Source organism: Thamnophis elegans, chromosome 17 (assembly GCF_009769535.1).
Source record: "Thamnophis elegans isolate rThaEle1 chromosome 17, rThaEle1.pri, whole genome shotgun sequence".
Lineage (NCBI taxonomy): Eukaryota > Metazoa > Chordata > Lepidosauria > Squamata > Colubridae > Thamnophis > Thamnophis elegans.
The window spans coordinates 5,417,007-5,443,570 of record NC_045557.1 but is presented as its reverse complement, the minus strand read 5'-3'; the positions used below and the strand labels follow the sequence as shown (position 1 = coordinate 5,443,570).

Genomic DNA, 26,564 nt, shown 5'->3' with positions numbered 1-26,564 from the left:
CTGGGGGATTCTGGGATTTGAAGCCTTCCCCTTTTAAAGCAGGCTGGCTGGGGGATTCTGGCAGTTGAGGTCCACCCCTCTTAAAGCATGCTTGCTGGGGGATTCTGGAGTTGAAATCCACCACTCTTAAAGCATGCTTGCTGGGGGATTCTGGGAGTTGAAGTCTATCCCTCTTAAAACATGCTGGCTGGGGGATTCTGGGAGTTGAAGTCCTCCCCTCTTAAAGCAGGCTGGCTGGGGGATTCTGGGAGTTGAAATCCACCCCTCTTAAAGCATGCTGGCTGGGGGATTCTGGGATTTGAAGCCTTCCCCTTTTAAAGCAGGCTGGCTGGGGGATTCTGGCAGTTGAGGTCCACCCCTCTTAAAGCATGCTTGCTGGGGGATTCTGGAGTTGAAATCCACCACTCTTAAAGCATGCTTGCTGGGGGATTCTGGGAGTTGAAGTCTATCCCTCTTAAAACATGCTGGCTGGGGGATTCTGGGAGTTGAAGCCCACCCCTCTTAAAGCATGTTGGCTAGGGGATTCTGGGAGTTGAAATCCACCACTCTTAAAGCATGCTGGATTGGGGATTCTGGGAGTGGAAGTCCTCCCCTCTTAAAGCATGCTGGCTGGGGGATTCTGGGAGTTGAAGCCCACCCCTCTTAAAGCATGCTTGCTGGGGGATTCTGGGAGTTGAAGTCCTCCCCTTTTAAAACATGCTGGCTGGGGGATTCTGGGAGTTGAAGCCCACCCCTCTTAAAGCATGCTTGCTGGGGGATTCTGGGAGTTGGAGTCCACCCCTGCTGGCTGGGAAACCTGGGAGTTGGAGCCCTCTTAAAAGCATGCCGTCTGGGAATTCTGGGAATTGAAGTCCACCTGTCTTACAGTTGCAGAGATGGTGGAGGAACATTGCTTTAGATATATTATTTAAGATGATTTCAGAATAAAAATCGGAATATTTCTCTTTTCCCTCCTTTATTTTGGTGGGTTTTGGGCTCAGGAGAAGGGAGAGCACGTGCTCCAGTGCACGGGGAAGCAGAAAGTCACGTGACCCGAGCGCTCTACCCGCCTCACTTTCCCATCCACCCCCGCGAGGCAAGGAGCCGGATGTGAGGACCAGCTTGTGGCATAGATATAGGAAAATGTAGAACACTTCCGGGTTTGGTTTCAAACAAATAATATTGGAAATATGGGCCGGATTTCAATTAAAGAAGTGCGAAGGAGGAGTGTCATTGATTTGAAATTTTAGAGATTTTTGAGGTTTTTGAGGGAGCCTCAGCTGGAGAGCTTTAAAAAAACAGCAAAATTTATTCTTTTAAAGGAGTCTATGCTTTTTTAAAACTCTTTTTCATCGCGTTAAAGAGGAATAGGGATCACACGCGGCTTCTGCCTCTCCTGAATCTGCTTCCAACCCATCCTCCAATCTTGTTTTTCTCATTAAAACTTGATTTCTCCCCTTTCCCTCCCTTCTGCGCTTTAGGAAAAAAAATCCGAAACGGGTACCCGGAAGTTGACGCCCGTATCCCTCTTTACATTTCTTTAAAAAAACAGGCATAGTTCTAGGGTCCATGCCTCCTGCGCGTTGTTCCGTTTCTCAGGCGACCCTTTCCCGGAAGTGACGCCGACGAAGAAGCGGAAGTGACGCCGAGGGGGAAGTTTCTCCCCGAAGGAGGAGGAGGAGGAGGCGGTGGCGGCGGCGGCTTCAGCCATGTCAGCGGGATGCTCGGGGCAACGGGAGCCGGGGGCCTCGAGCGGGTGAGGAAGGCGGCCTGGCGGGGAGGAATCGGGGACGGAGGACGGGTAAAAAAAAAGCGCCCGAGCGGGGCCTCCTGGGCCTACCAGCAACGGACTACAACTCCCATCAGCTCCCGCGCCCCTTTTCCCCAGCCCTTCAGCTGACCCCCGCCCCTATTATCCCTATTTATGTCTCTGTGTGTGTGTGTATGTGTATGTATGTATGTATGTATGTATGTATATATATATATATATATATATATATATATATATATATATATATATATATATATATATATATATATATGTGTGTGTGTGTGTGTGTGTATGTATATGTATATATATGTGTGTGTATATATGTATATGTGTGTGCATATATATGTGTGTAATAAAATAATACATTATTTTATATAAAAAGTATGTGTGTGTGTGTATATTATAATTATACGTATTATAAATTTATACAGATATATATATATATATATATACACACACACACACACACACACACACACACATACATACATACATATATACACACACAGACACACACACACACTCATTTTATATAAAATAAATTGTGTGTGTCTTATATATAGCCCCCGGGTGGTTTAAAGACATCCCTTCCCCTTTAGAGTCGTGTGAATCCCCTCCCTCCCCAAAGGATTTAAAGAAATTAAATTAAAAATTAATTTAATTTCCCTTAAACAATTTATTTTGTGTCCTTTTATTTGGTTATTGCCCTGAATATTCTTTGGAAGGGTGTCGAGCGGAAAATATGTTCATATATATATATGAATATGTATGATATATATAGTCTCCCTTTATTTCTTTATCAGCACAAATGCTACATATATATATGTATGTATGTACGTACGGACACAGAAACGGACACACACATATATATCTATATATCTATATATATTTGAATCATAAATGTTATGTGCTCCCCAAAGAAAAATGGCAAGAATGCAGCAACAGCTCATTGGCGAGCAACTTAATCTCTCTATTATTCAGTTTATTAATTAGTTCATCCATAATCTTCTATATCTATATCAGTTGTCTTTCTGTATCTCTTATCTATCATCCATCTGTCTATCCTGTATCCATATTTGTCTGTCTAATCTATATGTATGTATGTATTTATGTATATCTACCAGTTACCTACATACTTACCTGTTCTATCTACATCTCTGTCTGTCTGTCTGTCTGTCTGTCTATCATCCATCCATCTATCTTATCCATCCATCCATATCTTCTATCAATATCCTCTATCTATCACACCCCAAAGCGGGCCTTGACTTCAGCTCTTTTTTGTTCTCTCTGCCCTCAAAACAGCTCCTTTCACCCCAAAATTCTGGTCTCGGGGCCTTCCGGAGCTTGGCTGGGCTCCGGTCTCCTCACTTGGTCTTCTTTTGGCCTCTGGGTTTCTTCTTCCTCCTCTTCCAGGCTTCTCCTCTTCATCCTCTGAGGTTCCCTCAACTCCAGCTTCACCTCCTGAAGCGTCAAAAGTTTCCCTCAGGAGCTGCCTTTCCTTCTGAGTCTTCTGCTCCTTTTCTGGACTTTTCTGAGGTGAACAGCGAATTCAGCTCTTTTTGCCTCAGGAATTGGGGCATCCTTCTGGATCTTCTTTGCCCAGTTTTCTTCAGCGCCAGGGTTGCTTGGCCTCTTTTCCACCTCCTGAAGCACCAAGTTTCCCTCAGGAACTGCCTTTCCTTCTGGGTCTTCTGCCCCGTTTCTGGACTTCTGAGGTGAACAGCAAATTCAGCTCTTTTTGCCTCAGGAATAGTCACTTCCTTCTAGATCTTCTTTACCCAGTTTTCTTCAGCACCAGGGCTGCTTGGCCTCTTTTCCACCTCCTAAAGCGCCAGAAGTTTCCCTCAGGAACTGCTTTTCCTTCTGGGTCCTCTCCTTTTCTGGACTTTTCTGAGGTGAGCGGCTAATTCAACTTTTTTCCCCTCAAGAATTGGGGAAAGTTTGGATCTTCTTCAGCTTCAGGGCTGCTTGGCCTCCTTCCCGTCTGCTGAGGCTCCAAGTGACTTCAAGCTCTTTTTCCCCTCAGGAGAGCCTTCCTTCTGGGTCTTCTTCTCCCCTTCTGGTCTCCTGAGGTGGGCAAGTGACTTCATCTCTTTTTGCCTCAGGGGCCGTGACTTCAGTCTTATCTTCCTTCCCTCACAGTCTCTCTGGGCAGTCTGACCCTCTCCCTCAGGGGTGGCCCCTTTTTATACTTGAGGCACTCTCCCCCCTGATTGGTGGAGCGCCTCAAGGGGCCCGGCTTTTGATTCGCTCTCCAGGCACAGCCGCCTCATTGGCTCTTCCTTGAAAACCTGCCGTCTGTTTCCAGGTTTCATTTCTGGGTGGATTTTGAAGCGAAAAATGGATGGATGAGAATTATTTGTTCCTGGTCCTTCTTTCAAGTTGCTGATTTGGTTTTACCCCCGATTTCACAACAGCAACAATGACCTTGAACTGCAAAAACAAACCATTAAGTGGATTCATAATTTTTATTTTTTATTAACTCGTAGATCTGAATTCAACCTAATTGTCAGAAGAAGAATTTGGGGTGTCCAGCTCAGGGTTGCGCAAGAAGAAATAAAAATGAGATCTAGACAGTATTAAGGAAAGAAGAAATATTTATTCCTAAAAGCAAACACAGTTGGATTTTAGGGGCAGGCAACCAAAAAATGGGGTACAGCGGCAGATTTTTATAAGGGGAGTTTGGGGTATCACGTGATGATTCTAGGGTGTCCGTTGAGGGGCATTCTTGTTTGTGTGTGTGTAGGTATTTTTATTCTTGTGAACATGGACTTTCTCTGGGGGAACTAATTTAATTAACTGTGTTTGCAGACCTTATCCTTTGATATGTGGATTAGGTCTGGGTTACTTATTTTGGTGTGGGGGGAGGTGTTTGAGGAAGTTAAAGACATTTCCCCGTTTGCTATTTTTGCTTGATTAATTTAATTTCAGCTTGACCGCCAATTATCTAGCGGAGACACTGATCATTGCGGATTCTGTTCATATTTTAAGGGAAAATGGAAACAGTATAAAGAGTAAAATATATTTTAATATAAAACTTCTAACGCTACGATGGTCACAGAGCAGAATTACAGGTTCTGATTATAGAGAACAGAAGCAAAGTGTTCCAGAACGTCCAAAGGAAGATTTGAGAAATAAAAGACCTAGCTGACAGAAGCAATTTTTTAAAAATTATATTTTTCCCCCCTAATTTCCAGGCGTCGGAGCAAATGGGACCAGCCGGGGCCTTCGCCAGCTCTCTTTCTCCTTCCTGCTACCACCCCTGTGGCTGGCCGGCCCATGCAGGGCAGCGGAGACGGCATGTCGGGCTCAGAAGGCTCGGCGGCGCCTTTGGGAGCTTTGGATGCCGCTGCGGCAGTGGCCGCAAAAATCAACGCCATGTTGATGGCAAAAGGGAAGCTGAAGCCCTCGTCCAACTCTGCAGACAAGGTCAGTGGTTATGGAGGTGGATGTTGTGGCCCGCCAGTGGCCAGCGGAACTGGCAGCAGATTCAGACACTAAATCTGACAACTGAGAAGGGTTGGGGAGGAAACCTGGGCCAGTCCTGGAGTCTGGGGAAAGCTCTGATGAGGGCTCTGTGTCGGAGGCAGAGAGGGGGCCAGGGCCGTCCGACAGTTATCAGCTGCCTTCGGAGTCAGACATCAGTGAGGCAGAAGAAGAGCTGGAGCCTGTTCCCTGTGTGCGGAAGTGCAGAGTTGCAGGACGAAGGGAAGAGCTAAAGACCAGGGGTCGACTTGGGAGTAAGGCCACAGGTGGACGGTGAATGGCCCCTCCCAGAGGAAATAAAAGAGGAGCGAAAGGGGAGTGGAGTTTGCAGGAGACAATTAGTTCACTTCATTGGTTCGTGACTCTCCGAGGCTCCTGGCCAAGTTTTGCAGATCTCGGCCTGGCAGCTCTCCAAGCCAGATAAGGTCTGTGACCGTAAATCTTCCCTTCTGATCTTCGGCAGCTCCAGGCTCCAGGCAAAGGTCCGTCGGCGAACAAAAGCAAAGATGATCTCGTGGTGGCAGAAGTGGAAATCAACGACGTGCCGCTCACGTGCCGAAATCTCCTAACAAGAGGACAGACGCAGGACGAGGTCTGGCACCCTATCCAGGAAAACGGGGGGGGGGGGGGGGGGGAGCTCTTCAGTACCTTAATTTCCCATAGTATCAGCTTGATAGGCTTAAAACAGGTCCGTGCCGCCTCCTTATATTTCTGGGAATTGAAATCCTGCTGACTGGGGAATTCTGGGAGTTGAAGTCTTCAAATTATCCCGGGCTAAGAAACCCTGCATTTTCCTTTGTGTTCCTTTTCTTCCTTTCGATGGGTCAATCTACCTCTTTTGTCTTCCCAACAAGCCACAGGAAAATAATAATTTTAAGTGTAGCTTGTTTGTCGTGATTTGGGGAGGGGGGTGGGGAGGGTCCTGCTAGAAACACCTTCGCGAAAGAGGCAATCCAATTTATGGATCTTCCATAGAGCTTCTTTCTTGCATGGCTGATTGTGGTTTTTTTATTTCTCTTCTCTCTCCCTCTTTCTCCTCTTCCTCCCCCCCACAACGTCTGCAGATAAGCAAGCTCAGTGGGGCCGCAGTCTCGACTCGGGGGCGATACATGACCGCAGAAGAGAAACTCAAAATTGGCCCCGGGTGTGTATTGCCGCTGTTTCCACCTCCCTTTTACCTCTTTCTTTCTTTTTTTTCAATATATTTTTATTATTTTTACATTTAAAACAATGCAGAACCGTGAAGTCGAAGTGACCATACATTCACATTATATACAGCTAGTCTCAACCATTGACAATTAGCCTACTTAATACATTGTCTATCCTTCTGTCCAATTACAAAATATACAGTTTGTTCCGGTCTTGTCACCTTCTCTCTATACCAGTCATAAAATCTGTTCCAGACGTCGAAATATTCTGATTTATTTTTTAAGTTCAAGAGGGAGCCTATCTGCTTCCGCACAGGCCAACACTTTTTCTGATTATATCTAGCTCTGATGGTGTATTTTCTTTTTTCCCAATATTGTGCACAAGTTATGCGCGCCACAGTTAGTACATGGATAATTAAAATAAAGTGTATCTTTCTTAAACCCCTCCGGTATTATACCTAGGAGAAAAATCTCCGGTTTAAACAAGATTTGGTCTCCCACCATTTGTTCTAACCATGATTGAATCATTTTCCAATAATTTTTTGCTTCATTTGCACGTCCACCGCATATGATAAAAAGTGCCTGGTGTTTTTTTTTACACTTCCAACAATTTGGGGCCAGATTTTTAAACATTTTGGAGACGCGTGCTGGAGGGAGATGCCATCTGTAGAACATCTTATACAGATTTTCTCTTATACGCCGTAACCATTGTTAGTTTCTGATTGTATCCAAAGTTTTTCCCACTTAGCCAATTCCACATTGCAACCGAAATTTTTCGCCCAGGCGACATGCACCTCCTCTGGCTTGTATTCCAACATTTTACCTCTTTCAAAGGAAACCACTCATGATTCTCAACTCAAAAAGATATTTTTCCAGCATCTGAAGTCTTCATCTTGGGTTCCGAGGATTAAAAATAATAATAATAATAATGAAACGTGCCTTCCTTTATTTCTCTCCCCAGAGATCGTCCCCTGTACTTACACGTCCAAGGACAGACGAGGGAACTGGTAGACAGTAAGTCGATTCGGTTTGGATCTGGTGTGGCAAAAATGTGGGTGAACTCGGGAATCGGGAAAGAAAAACGTGGCTTTCTTTGCGCCCTGCGGCTGATTTTGTGGCTTAGTCTCTCTCTGCTGGCTTGGGAATTCTGGGAGTTGAAATTCACTTGTCTTAAAGCATGCCTGTTTGAGGAATTCTGGGAGCTGGAGTCCACCCATTTTAAAGCATGATGGCTGGGGAATTCTGGGAGCTGAAATCCACCCATCTTTCAAGCATGCTAGTTGGGGGATTCGGGGAGTTGACGTCCATTTCTCTTAAAGCATGCTGGCTGCGAAATTCTGGCAGTTGGTGCACCCAATTTAAAGCATGCTGGCTGGGGGATTCTGGGAGTTGAAGTCCATCCTTCTCAAAGCATGATGGGTGAGGGATTCTGGGAGTTGAAGTCCATCCTTCTCAAAGCATGATGGGTGAGGGATTCTGGGAGTTGAAATCCATCCTTCTCAAAGCATGCTGGCTGGGGGATTCTGGGGGTTGAAGTCCATCCATCTTAAAGCATGCTGGCTGGGGGATTCAGGGAGTTGAAATCCAACCCTCTTAAATCCTGCTAGTTGGGGGATTCTGGGAGTTGAAGTCCACCCCTCTTAAAGCAGGCTGGCTGGGGGATTCTGGGAGTTGAAATCCAACCCTCTTAAACCAAGCTTCCTGGGGGGAAAGCCACTGCTCGCTTGAGACAAGGGACTCGGTTCGCTTAACGTCCACGGCCACCAAGGTTATTAAATCAGGCAGGACTCCCTTAATGCCCGCCTTGCTTAGCAACAGGAATGTAAAGGTTTCGGCGTGTTTGACGCCGTTGTTTCGTCTCTTGCAGGAGCTGTCAACCGGATCAAAGAAATCATCACCAATGGTGTCGTCAAAGCAGCCACTGGGTCCAGCCCCACCTTCAATGGGGCCACGGTGACCGTCTACCACCAGCCCGCCCCCATTACTCCCTTGCCCCCAGCCGTGGGGCAAAAGACGCCCTTCCAGTCCGGCGGAGTAAGTATTGCTAGAGATGGAATTTTTTCCAGCGTGGTAGCGTGATGGACGGGACATGTTCAGTTTAACTCTGCTCTCTGTTTCGGGTGGGTTGATCGGATGGGCAGAGCTAGGAGATTCGTGTTTCTTGATGATTGCTAAATCCAAAGGCAGAGATTTATTTAATACCACTTTATAAGGCCTTGGTAAGGCCACACCAAGAATCCTGCATCCAGTTTTGGTCGCCACGATGTAAAAATATCTTGAAGTTTTCAAGAAGAGACTGGACACCCATTTGTCCATAACGCTATAGGTCTCCTGCTTGAGTTAGGGGTTGGACTAGAAGACCTCCAAAGCCCCTTCCAACTTTTATTCTGTAAGATCCCCTGACATGGCTTATTTTCCTGGGCAAAATGGTTGCAAGCATGTCTAATCCAGTGAAAAGAAAGATTGGGGTGATATGATAGCAGTCTTCTAATATTTGAGGGGCTGCCCCAAAGAAAAGGGGGTCAGCCTATTCTCCAAAGCCCCTGAAGGCAGGACAAGAAACAACGCATGGAAAGCGATCAAGGAGAGAAGCAAATCAGAAATCAGGAGAAATTTCCTGACAGTTAGAATGGTCCGGGGGAATTCTGGGAGTTGAAGTCCACAAGTCTTTAAAAGTTATAGCCAAAGCTATAGAGAACCCAATGCTAGAGGATTAAGAAGGCCTGGTCCGTTGAGCAGGGCTAGGCCGAAACCGTCCTCTTACAGAAATGCGATGGAGAGAGGGGTCCAGCTTCCAGACAGCAGAGACCTCACTGTGCCATCCAACAGGACCCTCTAGATTTCCTCCCAAGAGAAATCAGCTGTTTGCCCCCAGAGGAGAAGGGTGTTGTGACCCGCCAGCAGAGCTGGTGGCAGAGTCGGAGAGTGAGGCCGGTTGGGGAGGAAGATGGGCCAGTCCTGGAGTCTGGGGAAGGCTCGGACGAGGGCTCTGCGTCGGAGGCAGAGGCCGTCTGGCAGTGATCAGGTGCCTTTGGAGCTAGACAGCAGTGAGGCAGAGGAACGGCTGGAGCCTGTTCCCAGTGTGCGCATGCGCAGAGCTGCCAGAAGAAAAGAACAGCTCAGAAATCAGGGTTGACTTGGGAGTAAAGCCACAGGTGGATGGTGAATGGCCCCTCCCAGAGGACATAAAAGAGGAGTGAAAGGGGAGGGGGATTTTGCAGGAAACAATTCGGTTGTTCTTTTGTGAGATATGTTTCAGGAGTGTGAAGATCTGTCCGAGAATCTCAGAGACTCTGCCCAGAGTCTTTCCTTGCATCTCATTATTTGGGAAATATTTCCATGGCAGCTTTCCAAGCTAGATAAGGTCTGTGGTCATAAATACACCTTTGAAAGACTGTTTGCCACCCCTTGGCTGAAGGGGAAGGAGAGGAATTCACATTCGTTTCATAAAAGGGGGTTTTGTCGGGACCAGGAATCTGCTTCGTACTTTTTTTGGAGAAAGCCTAAAGGGTAAATTACACGCTGGTTGCCCAGCCTCCGAATTTCAATCGCGTGAATCAGAAGCGCCAATCATGCTACTGGCCGCTGAAGAAACGGTCGTCAAGTCGAGGACTGCCAGCCGACGAAGAAAGAAAAAAAAAATGAATCGGCAGGCCGACGCAGGTTCCCCCGAGTGACCTTTTGGATGTGTGTGGGTTGTTTTTTTTTTTTTTTTACAGATGCATTACGTCCAGGATAAGCTGTTTGTGGGGTTGGAACACGCCGTGCCCACGTTCAGCATCAAGGAGAAGGTGGAAGGGCCAGGCTGCTCATATTTGCAGCACATCCAGATAGAGACGGGGGCAAAGGTCTTCCTTCGGGGGAAAGGCTCCGGCTGCATCGAACCCGCCTCTGGCCGCGAAGCTTTCGAACCCATGTACATATACATCAGGTAAGCAGATGACGGGATTCCTTTAGATCAGATACTTGGAAGGAAACAATACGTTTGGGGACCGCAACTCCCAGAATTCCCTGGGAGTCTGTTGTGACTCAGCAGAAGTTTGCTGTGAGTTGTGCCGGGAGGCAAGATTAACGATGCAGCTGGGGCTCGTTAGTGGGGTTCTGGAGATAAAAAGACGGATGGTGCCACGCCCTGGTTGCAGAAGTCAACGTTCATTGATCATGGGTCGTGGTTTGTTTGTGAGAGACACTTGGAGAAGTGATTTGCTTTCTGTAACCCTGATTCGAAGAGACACTTGGAGAAGTGCTTTGCTTTCTTTTTGTACACCTGGTTTTGCCGTAAGGGAGATTTGTTTCACATTCTGTTATCTTCTTGCCAGAGACTTTATTTATGTTTATTTTGGGCTCGCAGCCAGTTTGAGCCGAGGACTGATAAAGTTATTTCCTTTTAAGTCTGTCTGCCTGTCGTCTGTTAATGAGCGAAGAAGGAGGGGGGACAGAACAGAGTCAAAAGTCCACAAGACATAAAAGGGTCGTGCCCTGCCTTGAAGATCAAGACATCCCCCATCGTCATTTAACGATCCCTTAATCCCTTGTGGGGTGGAGTCCTGAAGCCGAGTGCTTGAATGGCCAGGTGCCCTTCCTGTTGCCAGAGCGGAGTTTAATATGTTTAATACAATGAGAGTTTGTTACAGTTTTGAAAACTTTTCGCTTTCTTTTTTTTGGCGTGGGGGGGGGGGGCTGTTTATTTTTCTTCCTGCCCATGACTTTGTGGCTACCCTGACAGGTCAACAGTTTTGCAGATGGATCTTGTTGTTTTGAAAATGTCGGGAGGGGTCTGTTTCGCAAGGGGTGGGAACTAACGTTGGAACAGGTTCGCAAGTCGAGTGGCATTGAGAGAGAGAGAAATAGACAGAGAGAGAGAAAGAGATGATAGAGTAGGTAGAGAGAGATGAGAAAGAGGGAAAGAGATGATAGAGAAGGAGAGGCAGATATAGAGATGCATGAAAATGATAGAGAAGATAAATATGATAGTGTAGAGGGAGAATAGAGAGAGATAGAGATGCATGAGCATGATAGAGGGAGAGAAAGAGAGGCAGAGATAGATGAAAATGATAGAGGAGAGAGAGAAAGAGAGGCAGAGATAGATGAGAATGATAGAGAAGAGAGAGAAAGAGAGGCAGATAGAGAGATGAGAATCAGAGGAGAAAGAATGAGAATGATAGAGAAGAGAGAGAGATGAGAATGATAGAGAAGATAGAGGAGAGCGAGAAAGAGAGGGAGATAGAGATCGATGAGAATGACAGAGAAGATAGATATGATAGTGTAGAGAGAGAATAGAGAGATAGAGATGCATGAGAATGATAGAGGGAGAGAAAGAGACAGAGATAGATGAAAATGATAGAGAAGATATAGGAGAGAGAGAAAGAGGCAGATAGATAGATGAGAATGATAGAGAAGATAGAGAATGAGAATGATAGAGAAGAGAGAGATATAGGAGAATCAGAGAAGATAGAAGAGAGAAAGAGGCAGATAAATAATGATAGAGAAGATAAAGAGAGAGGCAGATAGAGATAGTTGAGAATGAGAGAATGAGAATGATAAGAGAGAGAGAGATGAGAATGATAGAGAACATGATAGATAGATAGATAGATGATAGATAGATAGATAGATAGATAGATAGATAGATAGATAGATAGAGGAGGGAGGGAGGGAGGGAGAGAGAGAGAGAGAGAGCGCTCTTCCACAATGCTGCTCCACCTGCCAAGGGGCTTCCTCCTGCTTTACGTTCCTGAATTTCTCAAATTCTTTAAAACTCCTAAAATGTAAGCAGATTCCGTCTTCATCTTTCACGCTGAACGCTCCCTTCTTTCTCTTCCAGCCACCCCAAGCCAGAAGGCCTGGCAGCAGCCAAAAAGCTTTGCGAGAACTTACTACAGACAGTGAGTGACTTCTCAACTCCTTTAACTAACTTCTAACCGCTGCCCCTTTCCTCCCTCAACCCCTTCAGTGGCGAGAAAGGTCGTAAAACGGGGCCAGCTTCCCGTCACAAAGGTTTCCCTTAGCTAGACTAGAAATTTCAGGGACACTTTCTTGTCACGAGCCGAGGATGCTGTTCTCCTCAACGCCCAAGTTGCCGGCCCCAATTATGGTAGCTAAACGAGGGTGACCGGTATAAGAGAAACTTCAGGGTAGATTGGTATTCTGACCGAAGCTTCCCAAGAGCCTGAAGCAAATCCTTGTCACGATAAAAACCCCTTTTCTTAATTGGCTGTGAATTCTGCTCATTCACATCCAGCGAAGTCTTTCGAGGGAGGATTTACGGTCACAGACCTTATCTGGCTCGGAGAGTCCCGAACCAATGAAGCGACGTAATGGTCTCCTGCAAACTCCACTCCCCTTTTGCTCCTCTTTTACTTCCCCTGGGAGGGGCCATTCACCATCCACCTGCGGCCTTACCTCCAAGTCCACCCCTGTTCTTTAGCTGTTCCCTTTGTCTAGCCACTCTGCGCATGCACACACTGGGAACAGGCTCCAGCTGTTCCTCTGCCTCACTGATGTCCAACTCCGAAGGCAGCTGATAACTGGCATGTGGCCCTGGCCCCCTCTCTGCCTCCGACACAGAGCCCTCCTCCGAGCCTTCCCCAGACTCCAGGACTGGCCCAGGTTCCTCCCCAACCCTCCTCACTGCCCGAATCAACTGCCAGCTCCTTTTTCCGCTGGCGGGCCACAACAATTGGAAAGTAAAATAATTCCATAACTGAGGAATGAACTGTTGCCATCAAAGAGGGGATCATTGCAGAAGGCCTCCGATGATTTAATGATAATAATAGTAATAGTAATAATAGATTAGTTTAATTACCAAATTAATTAAATTGAGTCCTGACGACCAAATCTGCAATTTGTTTTAAGGTGCACGCCGAATACTCGCGGTTCGTGAACCAGATTACCCCCGCCATGCCCTTAACAGGTAGGTCTTGACCAGGGGCTCAGCTACATCTAGTCCTCGACTTACGACAGTTCATTTAGCGACCGCTCCAAGTTACAACAGCACGGGGAAAAAGGGACTTAGGACCAGGTTTTTTTTCACAGTTTATGACCGTTGCAGCACTCCCCCCCCCCGGGGGGCTTCATGTGATCAAAAACTCAGCGGTTTGGCAGCCGGTTTTGCGTTTACGACCGTTGCTGTGTCCCAAGGTCACGCGATTCGCCCCCACCCCCTTTTGCGACCTTTGGACCAGCAAAATCCAGAAAGAAGCCAGTTTCACTTAAAGACCGGGATCGTAACTGATCCATTGCGGCGACCCACTTAAGAACTGAAGCCAAGGGGGGGGGGGATGTAAAATGGGACAAAACTCACTCTCACAAATGCCTCCACTTGAGAACAAACCAATGTCTCACTTAAGGACAGGGATTTTTGGCCTCGTTGTGGTCGTAAGTTGAGGACTTACCTGTATTTCAGGTTTCTGACCAGGGAGGGATGGGTTGGATTGTTCCCTCTGGGGTTTTGGGGTTCTCCAAATCTAAATCCCCCCGCTTCCTCTTTTCCACCACGTTCAATCCAACGTGGTAAATCAACCTGTTCCCATCCGGTCGTTCTTTTTGCCTTCCATCAGGATTCGCACAACCGGCAACCATCGCTACCGTTCCTCCCCAGCCACCGTACTACCCCCCCAACGGCTTCCAGGCGACCTACCCCATGGCTCCGCCCCCTCAGCAGCCAGGCCAGCCTCCTTACGTGATGCCGGGCATCGGTCCTCCGGCAGTTCCTATGGCGCCCGGGGTACTGGCCCTCCCCACCAGCGTCCCTCCCGTGCCCACCCAGTACCCCATTACGCAAGTCCAGCCCGCTGCTACCACCAGCCAGGTAAGAAAATGCAGCGCCTTCTCTCAAAGTAATTTTAAATAATAATAATAACAACAACAACTCCCAGGTACTTGGAAAGGCTGACTATAGGTAGATTAAAATGCTGTAGGTGGGTAGGTAGACTATCATGCCAAATCCAATCTGAACATTGTCAGACTGGATTTGGGTGTCTGTTTTGTTAAGATACAGCCTGCTGTGCCTTTCAATGCTTCTACTGTACTGCCGTAAAATGGCTTCCACTGTACAGTGCAGGGGATTGCCATGGTAATGGCTTCAAAGTACTCCACAAGGGTGTCTGTCCTGTTAAGATACAGCCTGTTGTGCCTTTCAATGGCTTCTACTGTACTGCCGTAAAATGGCTTCTACTGTACAGCGCAGGGATTGACATAGTAATGGCTTCACAGTACTCCACAAGGGTGTCTGTTCTGTTAAGATACAGCCTGTTGTGCCTTTCAATGGCTTCTACTGTACTGCCGTAAAATGGCTTCTACTGTACAGCACAGGGATTGACATAGTAATGGCTTCACAGTACTCCACAAGGGTTTCTGTTCTGTTAAGATACAACCTGTTGTGCCTTTCAATGGCTTCTACTGTACTGCCGTAAAATGGCTTCTACTGTACAGCGCAGGGATTGACATAGTAATGGCTTCACAGTACTCCACAAGGGTGTCTGTTCTGTTAAGATACAGCCTGTTGTGCCTTTCAATGGCTTCTACTGTACTGCCGTAAAATGGCTTCTACTGTAGAAATTAGAAATTACATTCGGTCCGGACATTTTCCCCCCGATCAATAAATACTCGGGCTATGCCGGGTTATCGGCTAGTTTTAAATATTTTAACATGCTAAAACGTTGTTTTGTCGGGCCAAGTTTGGCGAATGCCGGGTTATCGGCTAATACAAGAATAAAGCAGAAGAAGAATAAAATAAAAGAATAAAACTTTCTTCATTGTGCCTTTAGAACGATGGTTCCAACGTTAGGGGTCCGTTTCAGTATTTTTTATGGGGTGTCTGTGTGCGTGTGTGTCTTTTTCCAGACCCCGCTAACTGCTCCTTTCTTGCCTGCTGCTCCTGGAAAGACGCCCTTGCCGAGTGGGACGCAGCCCCAGATGCAGTCCCTTCCTCAACAGGGTCAAAAGCGGCGATTCACCGAGGAGCTCCCGGACGACCACGAATCCGGATTGTTGGGATATCAGGTGCAGTGAGCCGCCCTCGTTCCCTTACCTGCTCCCCGTTTCACCTTTGAGATCAAAACGATTGTAGGTGCTCTGACCCAGCTCCCCAAACGCAACACTCCCTCTGAAGTGAACTCGAAAGTTTCCTCTTATTAGGAGCGCCGTAAACCCCGGGGAAAAAGTGGATCTCGCAGGCTTACAACTCTGTCCAGCCATAAGATGAATCGTTGTCTGCTACTTCTATTCATCTCCGCCCCGTGTGCCTTTAATCCCCGGAGCTAGGGTGAGCTTCATTAGCAGCGGTGGCTCTTCCGTCCCGAGGACCGGCCCATAGATTTCCACTGCTCTCCTCTCCTCTGCCTTCTGCGGCTCCGCGCATCAGGCATTGGATCCAGCTGTTCCTCCTCTTCCTCATCAGCCACCTCCAGACCTGGGGGCTGTTGACTCCCCATCTGAGGGCTGATGGACAACCCAGGCTCTGTCTCTGTCTCTCTCCTCTCTGTCTCTCTCTGTGTCTCCTCTCTCTCTCTGTGTGTCTGTTTCTCTGTCTCTGTCTCTCTCCTCTCTGTCTCTCTGTGTCTCTGTCTCTCTCCTCTCTCTCTCTCTCTGTGTGTGTCTCTGTCTCTCTCTGTCTCCTCTCTCTCTCTCTCTCTTGTCTCTGTCTCCTCTCTCTGTGTGTCTCTGTCTCTCTCTGTCTCCTCTCTCTCTCTCTGTTTCTCTGTCTCTGTCTCCTCTCTCTCTCTGTCTCTCTCTCTGTCTCCTCTCTCTCTCTCTCTGTGTGTGTCTCTGTCTGTCTCCTCTCTCTGTGTGTCTCTCTCTGTGTCTCTGTGTGTCTCTGTCTCTCTCTCTCTGTCTCCTCTCTGTGTGTGTTTGTGTGTGTGTCTGTCTCCTCTCTCTGTCTCTGTCTCTGTGTCTCTCTCTCTCTCTGTGTCTCTCTCTCTCCTCTGTCTCTGTCTCTCTGTCTCTCTGTCTCTCTCCTCTCTCTGTCTCTCTCTCTCACTCCCTCTCTCCCCGCCCCCTCTCTCTCACACACAGCTCCATTCCCTCTTCCCCCTCCGATTGCCCTGAGTCTCCTAGTCTTCCTCTGACTTGGCGTCTGGAGGGGCCGGTGGCCGACAGCCCAACACAGCAGGGCTTGGCTAACCTCCATAATTGTCATTCAAGCATTAGCTGTGATGACCGTCTCTCCCTAAGGGCCAGTTCTGCTGAAGAAGTGACCATGGGACGTGTAGCGTTTAGGCCGGAGGTCACCACGGGCTTTTTCAAGACTTGGGGTGGTGTTTTTGGGGATCTACAGTTAGTCCTCCAGTTGCAACCGTTCACTTTTGACAGCAGCGCTGAAATGACCCTTTTTCACACTTTACGACCGTTGCTGCGTCCCCAGCGGTCGCGTGATCCGAATTCAGAGGCTTAGCAAACGGCTCGTAGTCATGACAGTTTGCAGCCCCCCCCCCCCCTTGGGAGTCACACGACTCCCTTTGCCAACCTCCCGGCAAGCAGAGAGAAGCCGGATTCGCTTAACGACCGGTGACAAACTTAACGGCTGCGGGGGATTTGCTCAGCCGCTGTGGCGAGAACGGTTGTTAAAATGGGGCAAAGCTCCCTTCACCGTTTTGTCTCGCTTAGCCCTGGCTATTTGGGGGCTTGATTATGGTCGAGGACTTACCTGTATTTGCGGCAGCTGCTGTCCCGAGATGGATAGAGTAGTGGACATGGTTGTCCCCCCCTCCCCAATTTTTTTTAAAGCTACACCAAAGTGATTGCAGGCATGAACAAAAATCAGATTTTCAATTGAAATTTGCGGCTTTGTTTCCCTCTGAGAGCCACCGCTGAGCGATGAAACTCAACTTTGGGATTTCAAAGCAGATTTTAGGGAAGTGGGATTTGAAGGGGGTATTTGGAATAATCTTTTCCAACAGAAACATTTTTGGCTCAGATTTAAAGCCGCCAGGCCAGATTTAGAGGTGAAGAATCCAGAGATTTCGTTCAAATGCTTTCCAATTAAAAAATGCTTCCAAATTAAAAAAAAAATATGGGAAGATGGCCGAATTGTAACTCACAACAACTTCAATTTTCTTACCTGGGGCATGAAAACAAGGGGGAAAAAAACCCTTCTTTGTGTGTTGCTCACCCAAAATTGCGTATCAAGTCATCCGATGTTGCATAGTCTTTGTTTAGAGAAAAGATAACACTCGCTTTCCAAGGTTCTCTTTGTACAACACAAAGCGAGGGGGAAACTCGCAAACCTGTGAGTTCTGCTCCGTGAAGTTTTTCCTAACCTTTTTGGAAAAAAACAACGACGATAGGCGTTTGTAGAGTTAGGCCACACACCTGTTGGGCGGAGTTCCCATCCTGTAACAACTGGTGAATTTTCTTAATCACCTTTGCCCACGAGGTATAATTCAGATATGGTCGCCTGGCGACCCGCTTTATGACCCACAGTCACGATCGCAAGTCGAGGAATGCCCTACTAAATGAAATTTAAGCAGGAAAGTCCATGAAAAACAGGGCGGGGTTTGGGATAGCTCCAGATTTTAAGTCTGGGGGGGGTGGTCTTAAAGAAGCCGCCAAATTGCTCCATTTTTGGCTTCCGGATTGTAAAATAGAAATAAATTTCTCTGGTTTAGTTCATTTGGTTTTGAGAGAATTTTTCCTCAGCCTCGTTTTGCTCCTGGTTAAAGTTAGCATCAAGTACCTCTAAAGGGTTCACCGACAAATGCGCGCTCGCCAAACTGCGCCAACGAAACCGCGCCAAGAAAACCGTGAGGTTGAAATCGCACCGACGAATGCGCGCAGAAGCGCGCCTTCAAGAAACAACTAATAACAACCTAATAACCCTAACCCTAAACCTAGCCCCAAACCTAGCCCTGAACCTAACCCTAACTCTAACCCTTACCTTAACTTAAATCGCGGTTTTGTTGGCGCGTTGTTATGGGCGCGTTTATGATGTTGCGGTTTTCTTGCCGCGGTTTCGTTGGCGCGCTTTTGTCGGGTCACGCCCCTAAAGCAGAGATCGCCAACCTTAAACACTCGAAGAGCCACAAAGCCCCTCCCCGTTCAATTCTGGAGCCTACCCGAAGTCCGGTTTCCCCCACCATAGAGTCTCCTCCTAGTGCAGCGTCCTTTTTCCTCTGCCTGTACTAACCGAAAGCCCTATCTATTGTGGAGCCGACCGGTGACGGAGCTGCAGCAGAGGGATGAAAGAGCCACATGCGGCTCCCTAAAAATATATATATATATATATATATATATTCCCCAAATCCCAAAACTCTAGGAAGCTGGCCGTATCCTTATTTAAGGAAACGAAACAGGAAAATGTTGGGCCTCCGCAAAAGAGCTTTTTTTCTTTTTTTTCTTTTTTTTTTCATGAAGGAGCTGATAGCTCACGTCTGTGTTTTAGGTTTGCTAATGCCGCTATGTTTTTCTGCTCATAGCATGGACCCATTCATATGACTAATTTAGGTACAGGATTCTGCATCCCGACGGACATGGATGGAACAGGCCCGAAGCCAGCAGGTTCCTCAGGAAAGGAGAGAGAGAGGGACAGGTGAGTGGGGGGACACCCCTGCGAGGTAGCCCCGGGCCGTCCGGAGAAACAACAGGCCTGCTCTGAGACATTGCTAGAAATGTACAGGTAGCCCTTGATTTACTACATTTCGAAGTCGCACCGACTTTTTTGCACGCTTGCGACCCCACGATCAGCGTTCAGGAGCTCGGCAACCGACTCACATTTATGACGGTCGCAGTGCCCCGGGGGTGGTCGCGCGATCCCCTTTTGACCAGTGAAATCAGCGGAGCGGGGGAGCACCGCTAACTTAACGGCTGCAGCGATTACCCTTAGCAACAAGCGTGGGAAGAAAGTTCGCAAAAGGGGGACAAACTCCCTGAACAAACCGCCTCGCTTTTAGCGATGTAAACGGGCTGTATCGAGGTCGTAGGTCAAGGACTACCTGTGTTGAGATTAAGCTTTAATTGTAGAGTCTGGATGGGCCTTTCCTTTTCTTTCCCTCCCTATACCAAAGAAGATCAAGGCAGGGAAATATTCGGCTTCCTTCTCACCATTTCCCGTTTTCCCGGGGCGAGCTCATATTCTCTCATTGGTTGCTCTGTATTTCTTTTTGAGACCCTCTTTTCTACTTGGTGAAGGACAACGGTGAAGAAAGGAAGGTCTCCTCTCGCCACAAACTTCCCCCTCCCCCCTTCTTTTCCTTTTTGGACCATTTGTCCGCCCCCCCCCCCCCCCCAACTGTTTTTAGTACGACTGAAAAAGAAAACCTTGCCAGGACAAGATAGAATTCCATCCGTTTTTCAGTGCTGTCCAGGATAGACTGAGAATTCAAGGCGGGGCTAGAACTCCTTGTCTCCTGTTGATTGGCCCGGAGCCACCTAGTCAGCTTTCATGCCTAAGGCGGTACTAGAATTCCCCGCCTCCTGGTGATTATCAGACCCAGTGAGCTTTCATGCCTAAGGCGGTACTAGAATTCCCCATCTCCTGGTCGATGTCCCACCCAAGCCGGCTTTCGTGCCTAAGGCGGTACTAGAATTCCCCATCCCCTGGTGATTATCAGACCCAGTGAGCTTTCATGCTAAAGGCAGGACTAGAATTCCCCGTCTCCTGGTGATTATCAGACCCAGTGAGCTTTCATGCCAAAGGCGGTACTAGAATTCCCCGTCTCCTGGTGATCATCAGACCCAGTGAGCTTTCATGTTAAAGGCAGGACTAGAATTCCCCATCTCCTGGTCGATGTCCCACTCAAGCCAGCTTTCACGCCTAAAGCGGGACTAGAACTCCCCGGCTCCTGGTTTCTAGCCCCCAAACCCTCTCCCTTACCAGACACCCTTTTTCTGTCTCCAAACAGGCAGCTGATGCCACCACCACCAGCGTTACCAGTGACCGGAATGAAGCCGGAGCCTGATGACCGAAACGGGTCCTTGGGGGGCAGCAACGGTGAGTGGGTGGGGTCAAGAGGCTTGCCAAGTCTTCTTTGCGGTGATGGGCGTCTTGCTTGTGGCCGGAACTCGAAGCCTTCAGCTTCTCTTCGCTCAGTTGTAGTGGGGTCCCCAAACCCCGAGTGGACGTGTCCCTTTGGGGGAAGGGGGTGGTGGTTGTGTTTCTCCCCTCTTTCAAGCAACCCACCCAACGAGGAAAAATGTCAGGTTTCCGAAAAATGCCCTAATGAACTTACCAGCCTCAAGCCAAGTTTCAAAAGAAATCCAGTCATTTATTCGGAACCACATCTCGGCAATACCCATGTGGAGTCAGATCTGAACCTCAGTTAAATTATGGCTGAACTGTTTCTCCCCGCTCCTCAGTCTGTGTCATAAATCACATTAGCCAAAAATGTCCTAATGAACTTACCAGCCTCGAGCCAAGTTTCAAAAGAAACCCAGTCATTTATTAGGAACCACATCTCGGCAATACCTATGTGGAGTCAGATCTCCCCTCCCCTCAGTCTGTGTCATAAATCACATTCGCCAACTGCAGGTTGTAAAATGTCTCACAAGCCTGCTGTAGTATGTGTGGAATCCTCCCCCCCCCCCCGGGTTTCCTCCAATGTCAACTTGATAACAGACAGGGAAATGCTTTACAAGTTGACATAAGGATTTCTCAGTCCTGCCTAGGATATCTTGTCTCCTTGCAATAGCAATAGCAGTTAGACTTATATACCGCTTTATAGGGCTTTCAGCCCTCTCTAAGCGGTTTACAGAGTCAGCATATCGCCCCCACAGTCTGGGCCCTCATTTCACCCACCTCGGAAGGATGGAAGGCTGAGTCAACCCTGAGCCTGTGGGATTTGAACCGCCGAACTGCAGATAACAGTCAGCTGAAGTGGCTGCAGTACAGCACTCTAACCACTGCGCCACCTCGGCTCTTGCAGGAATGCGCCCACCCACCCACCCCGAACCGAGTTCGAATCCGCCCCTTCCCCATTCTCTTCCCCCCCCCCCATCTTTTCAATAGCGACGGGTGGAAACTAATCAAGGAGAGAAGCAACTTAGAACTCAAGGAGAAATTTCCTTGGCAGTTAGAACAATTAGTCAGTGGAACAGCTTGCCACCAGAAATTGTGACTGCTGCTCCAACACTGGAAGTCTTTTAAGAAGAGATTGTCTGAAGTGGGTGTAGGGTTTCCTGCCTAAGCAGGGGGTTGGACTAGAAGACTTCCAAGGTCCCTTCCAACTCATGTTATTCTATAGACCCCATTCAGCTGCCTCTGCGTCCTGGAGTGCACGAGGCGCTATTCACTTTTTCTCAGGAAGCTGTGGCCACCCCCCAAGCCAGTCAGAAACAGGAGGCCCACCTGCCACATGCATAAAATGGTCCTCAATTTAACAACAGTTCATTTATACATTATAACGTCCTCCCTAGTTGAATGCTGATTAATATAGTATGACAATATTAGAATAGAATAGAGAAAATGAATAGAATGGAATTGAGAACAGAATAAGAATAGAATAGAATAAGAATATAATATAATAAAGATAGAATAGAATAGAATAGAATTTAGAGTAGAAGAATAGAATAGAATATAGAATAGAATATAGATTAGAATATAGAATAGAATAAGAATAGAATAAAGAATAGAATAGAATATAAATTAGAATAGAATATAGAATAGAATATAGAATAGAATAAGAATAGAATAAAGAATAGAATATAAATTAGAATGGAAAAGAATATAGATTAGAATATAAGAATAGAATAGAATAAAGAATAGAGTAAATCAGTGGTGGGTTCCTGCCAGTTCTAACCTCTTCTATAGAAGAGGTTCCACAAATCTATTGTGCCGTTTAGAACCGGTTCCAGCTCCCTCCCCCCGCCCGTCCGGACATTATCAAGATGAAGAGTGAGAGGAGGAATTCTGGGAGTTGAAGTCCACAAGTCTTAAAGCTGCCAAGTTTGAACACCCCTGGGGTTTTTTTCTCAAGGGTTAGGGGTATGAGGGTCTTGTAACTTGACAGCTTTAAGACTTGCATGCTTCAATGCCAGAGTTCCTGAGCCAACATGACTGGAAGAGGAATTCTGGGAGTTGAAGTCCACAAGTCTTAAAGTTGTCAAGTTTGAACACCCCTGGTGTTTTTTTTCTAAATGGTTAGGGGTGCAAAGGTCTTGTAACATGACAGCTTTAAGACTTGTGTGCTTCAAATGCCAGAGTTTCTGAGCCAACATTTTGGTTGCTAAGCAAGAGCGTTGTTAAGTGAGTTTCACCACATTTTACAAGTTGGCCACGCCCACCCAGTCACATGGCCAGCAAGCCACTCCCACAAAGCAGGCCACACCTACAGAAGAGGTTCTAAAAATTTTGAAACCCACCACTGGAGTAAATATAATAGAACATAATACAATACAATAATGAATATAATAGAATATAGAAAATTAATAGAATAGAATATAGAATAGAATAGAATATAGAATGGAATGGAATAGAATAAAAAATAGAATATAGAATGGAATGGAATAGAATTTTAAAAATAGAATAAAATAGAATATAGAATGGAATGGAATAGAATAGAATAAAAAATAGAATAGAATATAGAATAAAAAATAGAATAGAATATGGAATGGAATAGAATGGAATAGAATAAAAAAATAGAATAGAATATAGAATGGAATGGAATAAAAAATTGAATAGAATAGAATATAGAATGGAGTGGAATAGAATAAAAAATAGACTATAATAGAATATAGAATGGAATGAAATAGAATGGAATAGAATAAAAAAATAGAATAGAATATAGAATGGAATGGAATAAAAAATTGAATAGAATAGAATATAGAATGGAGTGGAATAGAATAAAAAATAGACTATAATAGAATATAGAATGGAATGGAATAGAATGGAATAGAATAAAAAAATAGAATAGAATATAGAATGGAATGGAATAAAAAATTGAATAGAATAGAACATAGAATGGAGTGGAATAGAATAAAAAATAGACTATAATAGAATATAGAATGGAATGAAATAGAATGGAATAGAATAAAAAAATAGAATAGAATATAGAATGGAATGGAATAAAAAATAGAATAGAATAGAATATAGAATGGAGTGGAATAGAATAAAAAATAGACTATAATAGAATATAGAATGGAATGGAATAGAATGGAATAGAATAAAAAAATAGAATAGAATATAGAATGGAATGGAATAAAAAATTGAATAGAATAGAATATAGAATGGAGTGGAATAGAATAAAAAATAGACTATAATAGAATATAGAATGGAATGGAATAGAATGGAATAGAATAAAAAATAGAATAGAATATAGAATGGAATGGAATAAAAAATTGAATAGAATATGGAATGGAATAGAATAAAAAAATAGAATAGAATATAGAATGGAATGGAATAAAAAATTGAATGGAATATGGAATGGAATAGAATAAAAAAATAGAATAGAATATAGAATGGAGTGGAATAGATTAAAAAATAGAATGGAATGGAATAGGAATGGAATTCTTTATTGGCCAAGTGTGATTAGATACACAAGGAATTTGTCTTTGGTGCATAAGCTCTCATTCTACATAAAAGCTGTAAGTGATAAATCATGATCGTAAGTCATCATAAAAATCCTTTCATCATCAATCGTAAGATACATAAGATAGTGATAGTCAGAGGATACTAAATAAAACAATATAAATCGTAAAGGCTACAAGCCACAAATTATAGTCATAATTAGAAAAGGAGGTGGGTAATAGGAAAGACGAGAAGAATAATAGGAATACAGCCTTACTTAACAGTTTGACAGCGTTGTGGGAATTAGTTGTTTAGCATTAATTTCCCACCCCTTAACAAACAAACAAGCCCCCCACCCCCACCCCGATTTTGATTTTTCACTACTAAACCTGTTTGCAAATTGTTAAGTTTGCCATCTCTCTCCTTTTTTTATTTTGAAAAAGCAATTTGGGCCAAGAACGCTTTCTTCCTTTTTTGACATATATTCTTTGAAACGGAGCGCTCCCCAACCGCACCAGCCTTGCTAACTTAATTTTCTGTTTTTTTCTTCTTCTTTTTTTTTGTGTCTTTCTCTCTCTCTCTCTCTCTCTCTGTTCTCTTACATGGTACTGGCGGACCACAACACCGTTGGCGGGACGCCGGGTCGCTCGACATCCACCGATCTGGGGGGTGACCGTTGATTCGGGGGCCTTCAAACCGGTGTCCGACTAACGTTTTTGTTTTGTTTTTAAATTAACCTGTTTTTGGGGGAATTGTTTGATCCTTCTCTTCCCTTTTTTTCCTACCTCCCCACCACCTTTATTTTGGGGACTGGGGGGGGCGATGTGGGGCGGGGGAGGACTGGTTTTCTTTCTTTTTTTTTTTTTCTTTTTCCCCCCTTCTCTTTTGTCCTTTAGATCATCCATCCAAGAAGATGAAAGGCCGAGAAAAGGAACTCGGGCTGGTGGCCTACACCGGCGACTCGTCGGACGAAGAGGAAGACCACGGGGGTCTTAAAAATGCAAGTAGCTACTCCCAAACCTGGAGGCTCGGATACCAGTACCCGTCGTCACAGCAGCGGGCGAAGCAACAGATGCCGTTCTGGATGGCCCCTTAGGGTCTCCCCGTCTTCGCCCTTCCGCCTCGAGCAATAAAACCGCATGTATTCCGATCAAGAGACAAGTCCGCGCCAACCCAGAAGCTCCTCCCCCTGCTCTCTGCACACGCTTGTGAGATGCAGTTACGACTCTATTTTTATTTTTTATTTCCTTTTCGTGTGGCTGGGCTCTTTTTTATGCCCTTTCCCCACCCCCTCTGGTACCGAACATCCGCCGTTTGGAGCGACTCACGGCGGGGAGGGGGAAACCGCCGGATACTTCGGCAGCACGACGGCCGATCCTCTGCGGGTTGCGTGCGATCACGCACCAAGGAGTGTCCTCGCCTCGCCTGAGCTCCCGAATCTTCTCAGTAGCGGCTTTTCAGAAGAGGGGCCAGCCAGTCAGCCTGCTTGGCCCCCCCCTGCGTCACAACTGGCTGCCGTTCCGTGTTCGTTTCTTGCTGGGAAGAATTTCCGCTCCCCCCCCTTCTCCTCCGGGCTGTGTGCGTGTGACACTTCCCCCCCCCCTTTCTGGAACGGAGAACAGAAAAAAACCTTTGCTGGATCATTATATATATATTTTTTTGACTCTAGAATCCTTTCCCAGATGGGATCTCTGTTCCTTTTTGTTCCCCCAAGCTGTTTATTTCTATTGTTTTTGTTTTTAGCATTAGGAAATCGCAGCTTTTGTAGCTGTGTAAGCGCCGTTTAGATCTGGAGTTTTTTTTTTTTAATCCGCCTGGCGGATAACATTTTTTCGTTTCTTGGCTTTTTTTAAGCAAGGAGACGGCACAACGGAGGGGAAATTTAGACAATTCAGCTCTTAGAATTTAAAATCTTGGCTTCCTCCACCAGCATTGCGTTCATTTCGGTATGGTTACGAGACCTCCTTTCTGTTCCAAATTTGCGAGCGGCGACCAGATTTCATTCTGTGGTTGTTTCCCTCCCCCCCCCCCTTTTTAAAAAAAATAATACTACATGTTCTGGAATCGGTAAAAGCCGATTGTTTTTAATCGTTGTTTCGGAACTAACCGGATTTCGCCAGTACTGTTAGCTATTAAACACACGGGGGTTTAATTTTTTTTTAATGTTTTCGCACAATGAATTGCGCAGCCTTGGGAATGTGGAACCGCAGACTGACTCTGCTTTCTCTCCCGCCCAAAAAAAAAAAAAAAGAGTATTTAAAATAATTGGAACAAAAGTGTCGGATTATTTTTCCTTTCCTTTCCCCCCCCCCCCGGCGGGTTTGCTTCGCCCCCCCAACCAACACCCCCCACCCCAAACTTCAGTCTGTTCTCTGATTTTTCTACATGTTGTAAATAAATTGAACCATAATTTCACGATAAATGTACAAATGTTCTACTTCCGTTCTCGTCTCTCTCTTTTTTTTTTTAAGGCAATCTGGTGACTCCAGTTTCTAGCAAGCTACAGCACTCAAGGCATTGAATCGTAGTTTGTTTTTTGGGGGGAAAAATGTTTGTTTGGGGAAGGCTGGTTGAAGAACCTGGAAGTTTTCCTAGGTTTGCGTTTCATTTCCACTAACTATGTAGGTTAACCTCAACAACATTGAGATGCGTGGACTTCAGCTTCTGGAATTCCCCAGCCAGGATGTGTTGACTTCAACTCCCAGAATTCCCCAGTTGTATTCTAGCTCCCAGAATTCCCTAA

The 26,564-nt window shown here is 46.1% G+C and overlaps 1 protein-coding gene and 1 non-coding gene across 4 annotated transcripts; both read left to right on the top strand.

The window, feature by feature from the left end:
- Nucleotides 1–1,639: 1,639 nt before the first annotated feature.
- Nucleotides 1,640–26,243, top strand: KHDC4 (KH domain containing 4, pre-mRNA splicing factor). Of its 3 annotated transcripts, none has more exons than XM_032234041.1 (14): nt 1,640–1,735; nt 4,948–5,179; nt 5,700–5,828; nt 6,301–6,380; nt 7,346–7,398; nt 8,252–8,418; nt 10,104–10,315; nt 12,206–12,266; nt 13,237–13,294; nt 13,941–14,191; nt 15,268–15,384; nt 18,798–18,910; nt 20,223–20,311; nt 24,718–24,917. In XM_032234041.1, exons 1-14 carry the CDS (start codon nt 1,689–1,691, stop codon nt 24,915–24,917), a joined length of 1,809 nt encoding a protein of 602 aa, XP_032089932.1. In that variant the 5' UTR covers nt 1,640–1,688. The 3 variants fall into 3 exon arrangements, with proteins under 3 accessions (XP_032089932.1, XP_032089933.1, XP_032089931.1); XM_032234040.1 differs by having other exon boundaries at nt 1,689–1,735; nt 15,226–15,384; nt 24,718–26,243; XM_032234042.1 differs by lacking the exon at nt 24,718–24,917 and having other exon boundaries at nt 15,226–15,384; nt 18,826–18,910; nt 20,223–20,310.
- LOC116520312 lies at nt 9,089–9,215 on the top strand. The gene has a single exon (XR_004256757.1).
- Nucleotides 26,244–26,564: the final 321 nt, after the last annotated feature.

Coding starts and splice junctions, on each gene's coding strand:
- KHDC4 (XM_032234040.1), top strand. CDS start 1,689: ATGTCAGCGGGATGCTCGGGGCAACGGGAGCCGGGGGCCTCGAGCGG. Junction 5,180..5,699: donor CGTCCAACTCTGCAGACAAG/GTCAGTGGTTAT, acceptor GATCTTCGGCAG/CTCCAGGCTCCAGGCAAAGG. Junction 8,419..10,103: donor CGCCCTTCCAGTCCGGCGGA/GTAAGTATTGCT, acceptor TTTTTTTTACAG/ATGCATTACGTCCAGGATAA.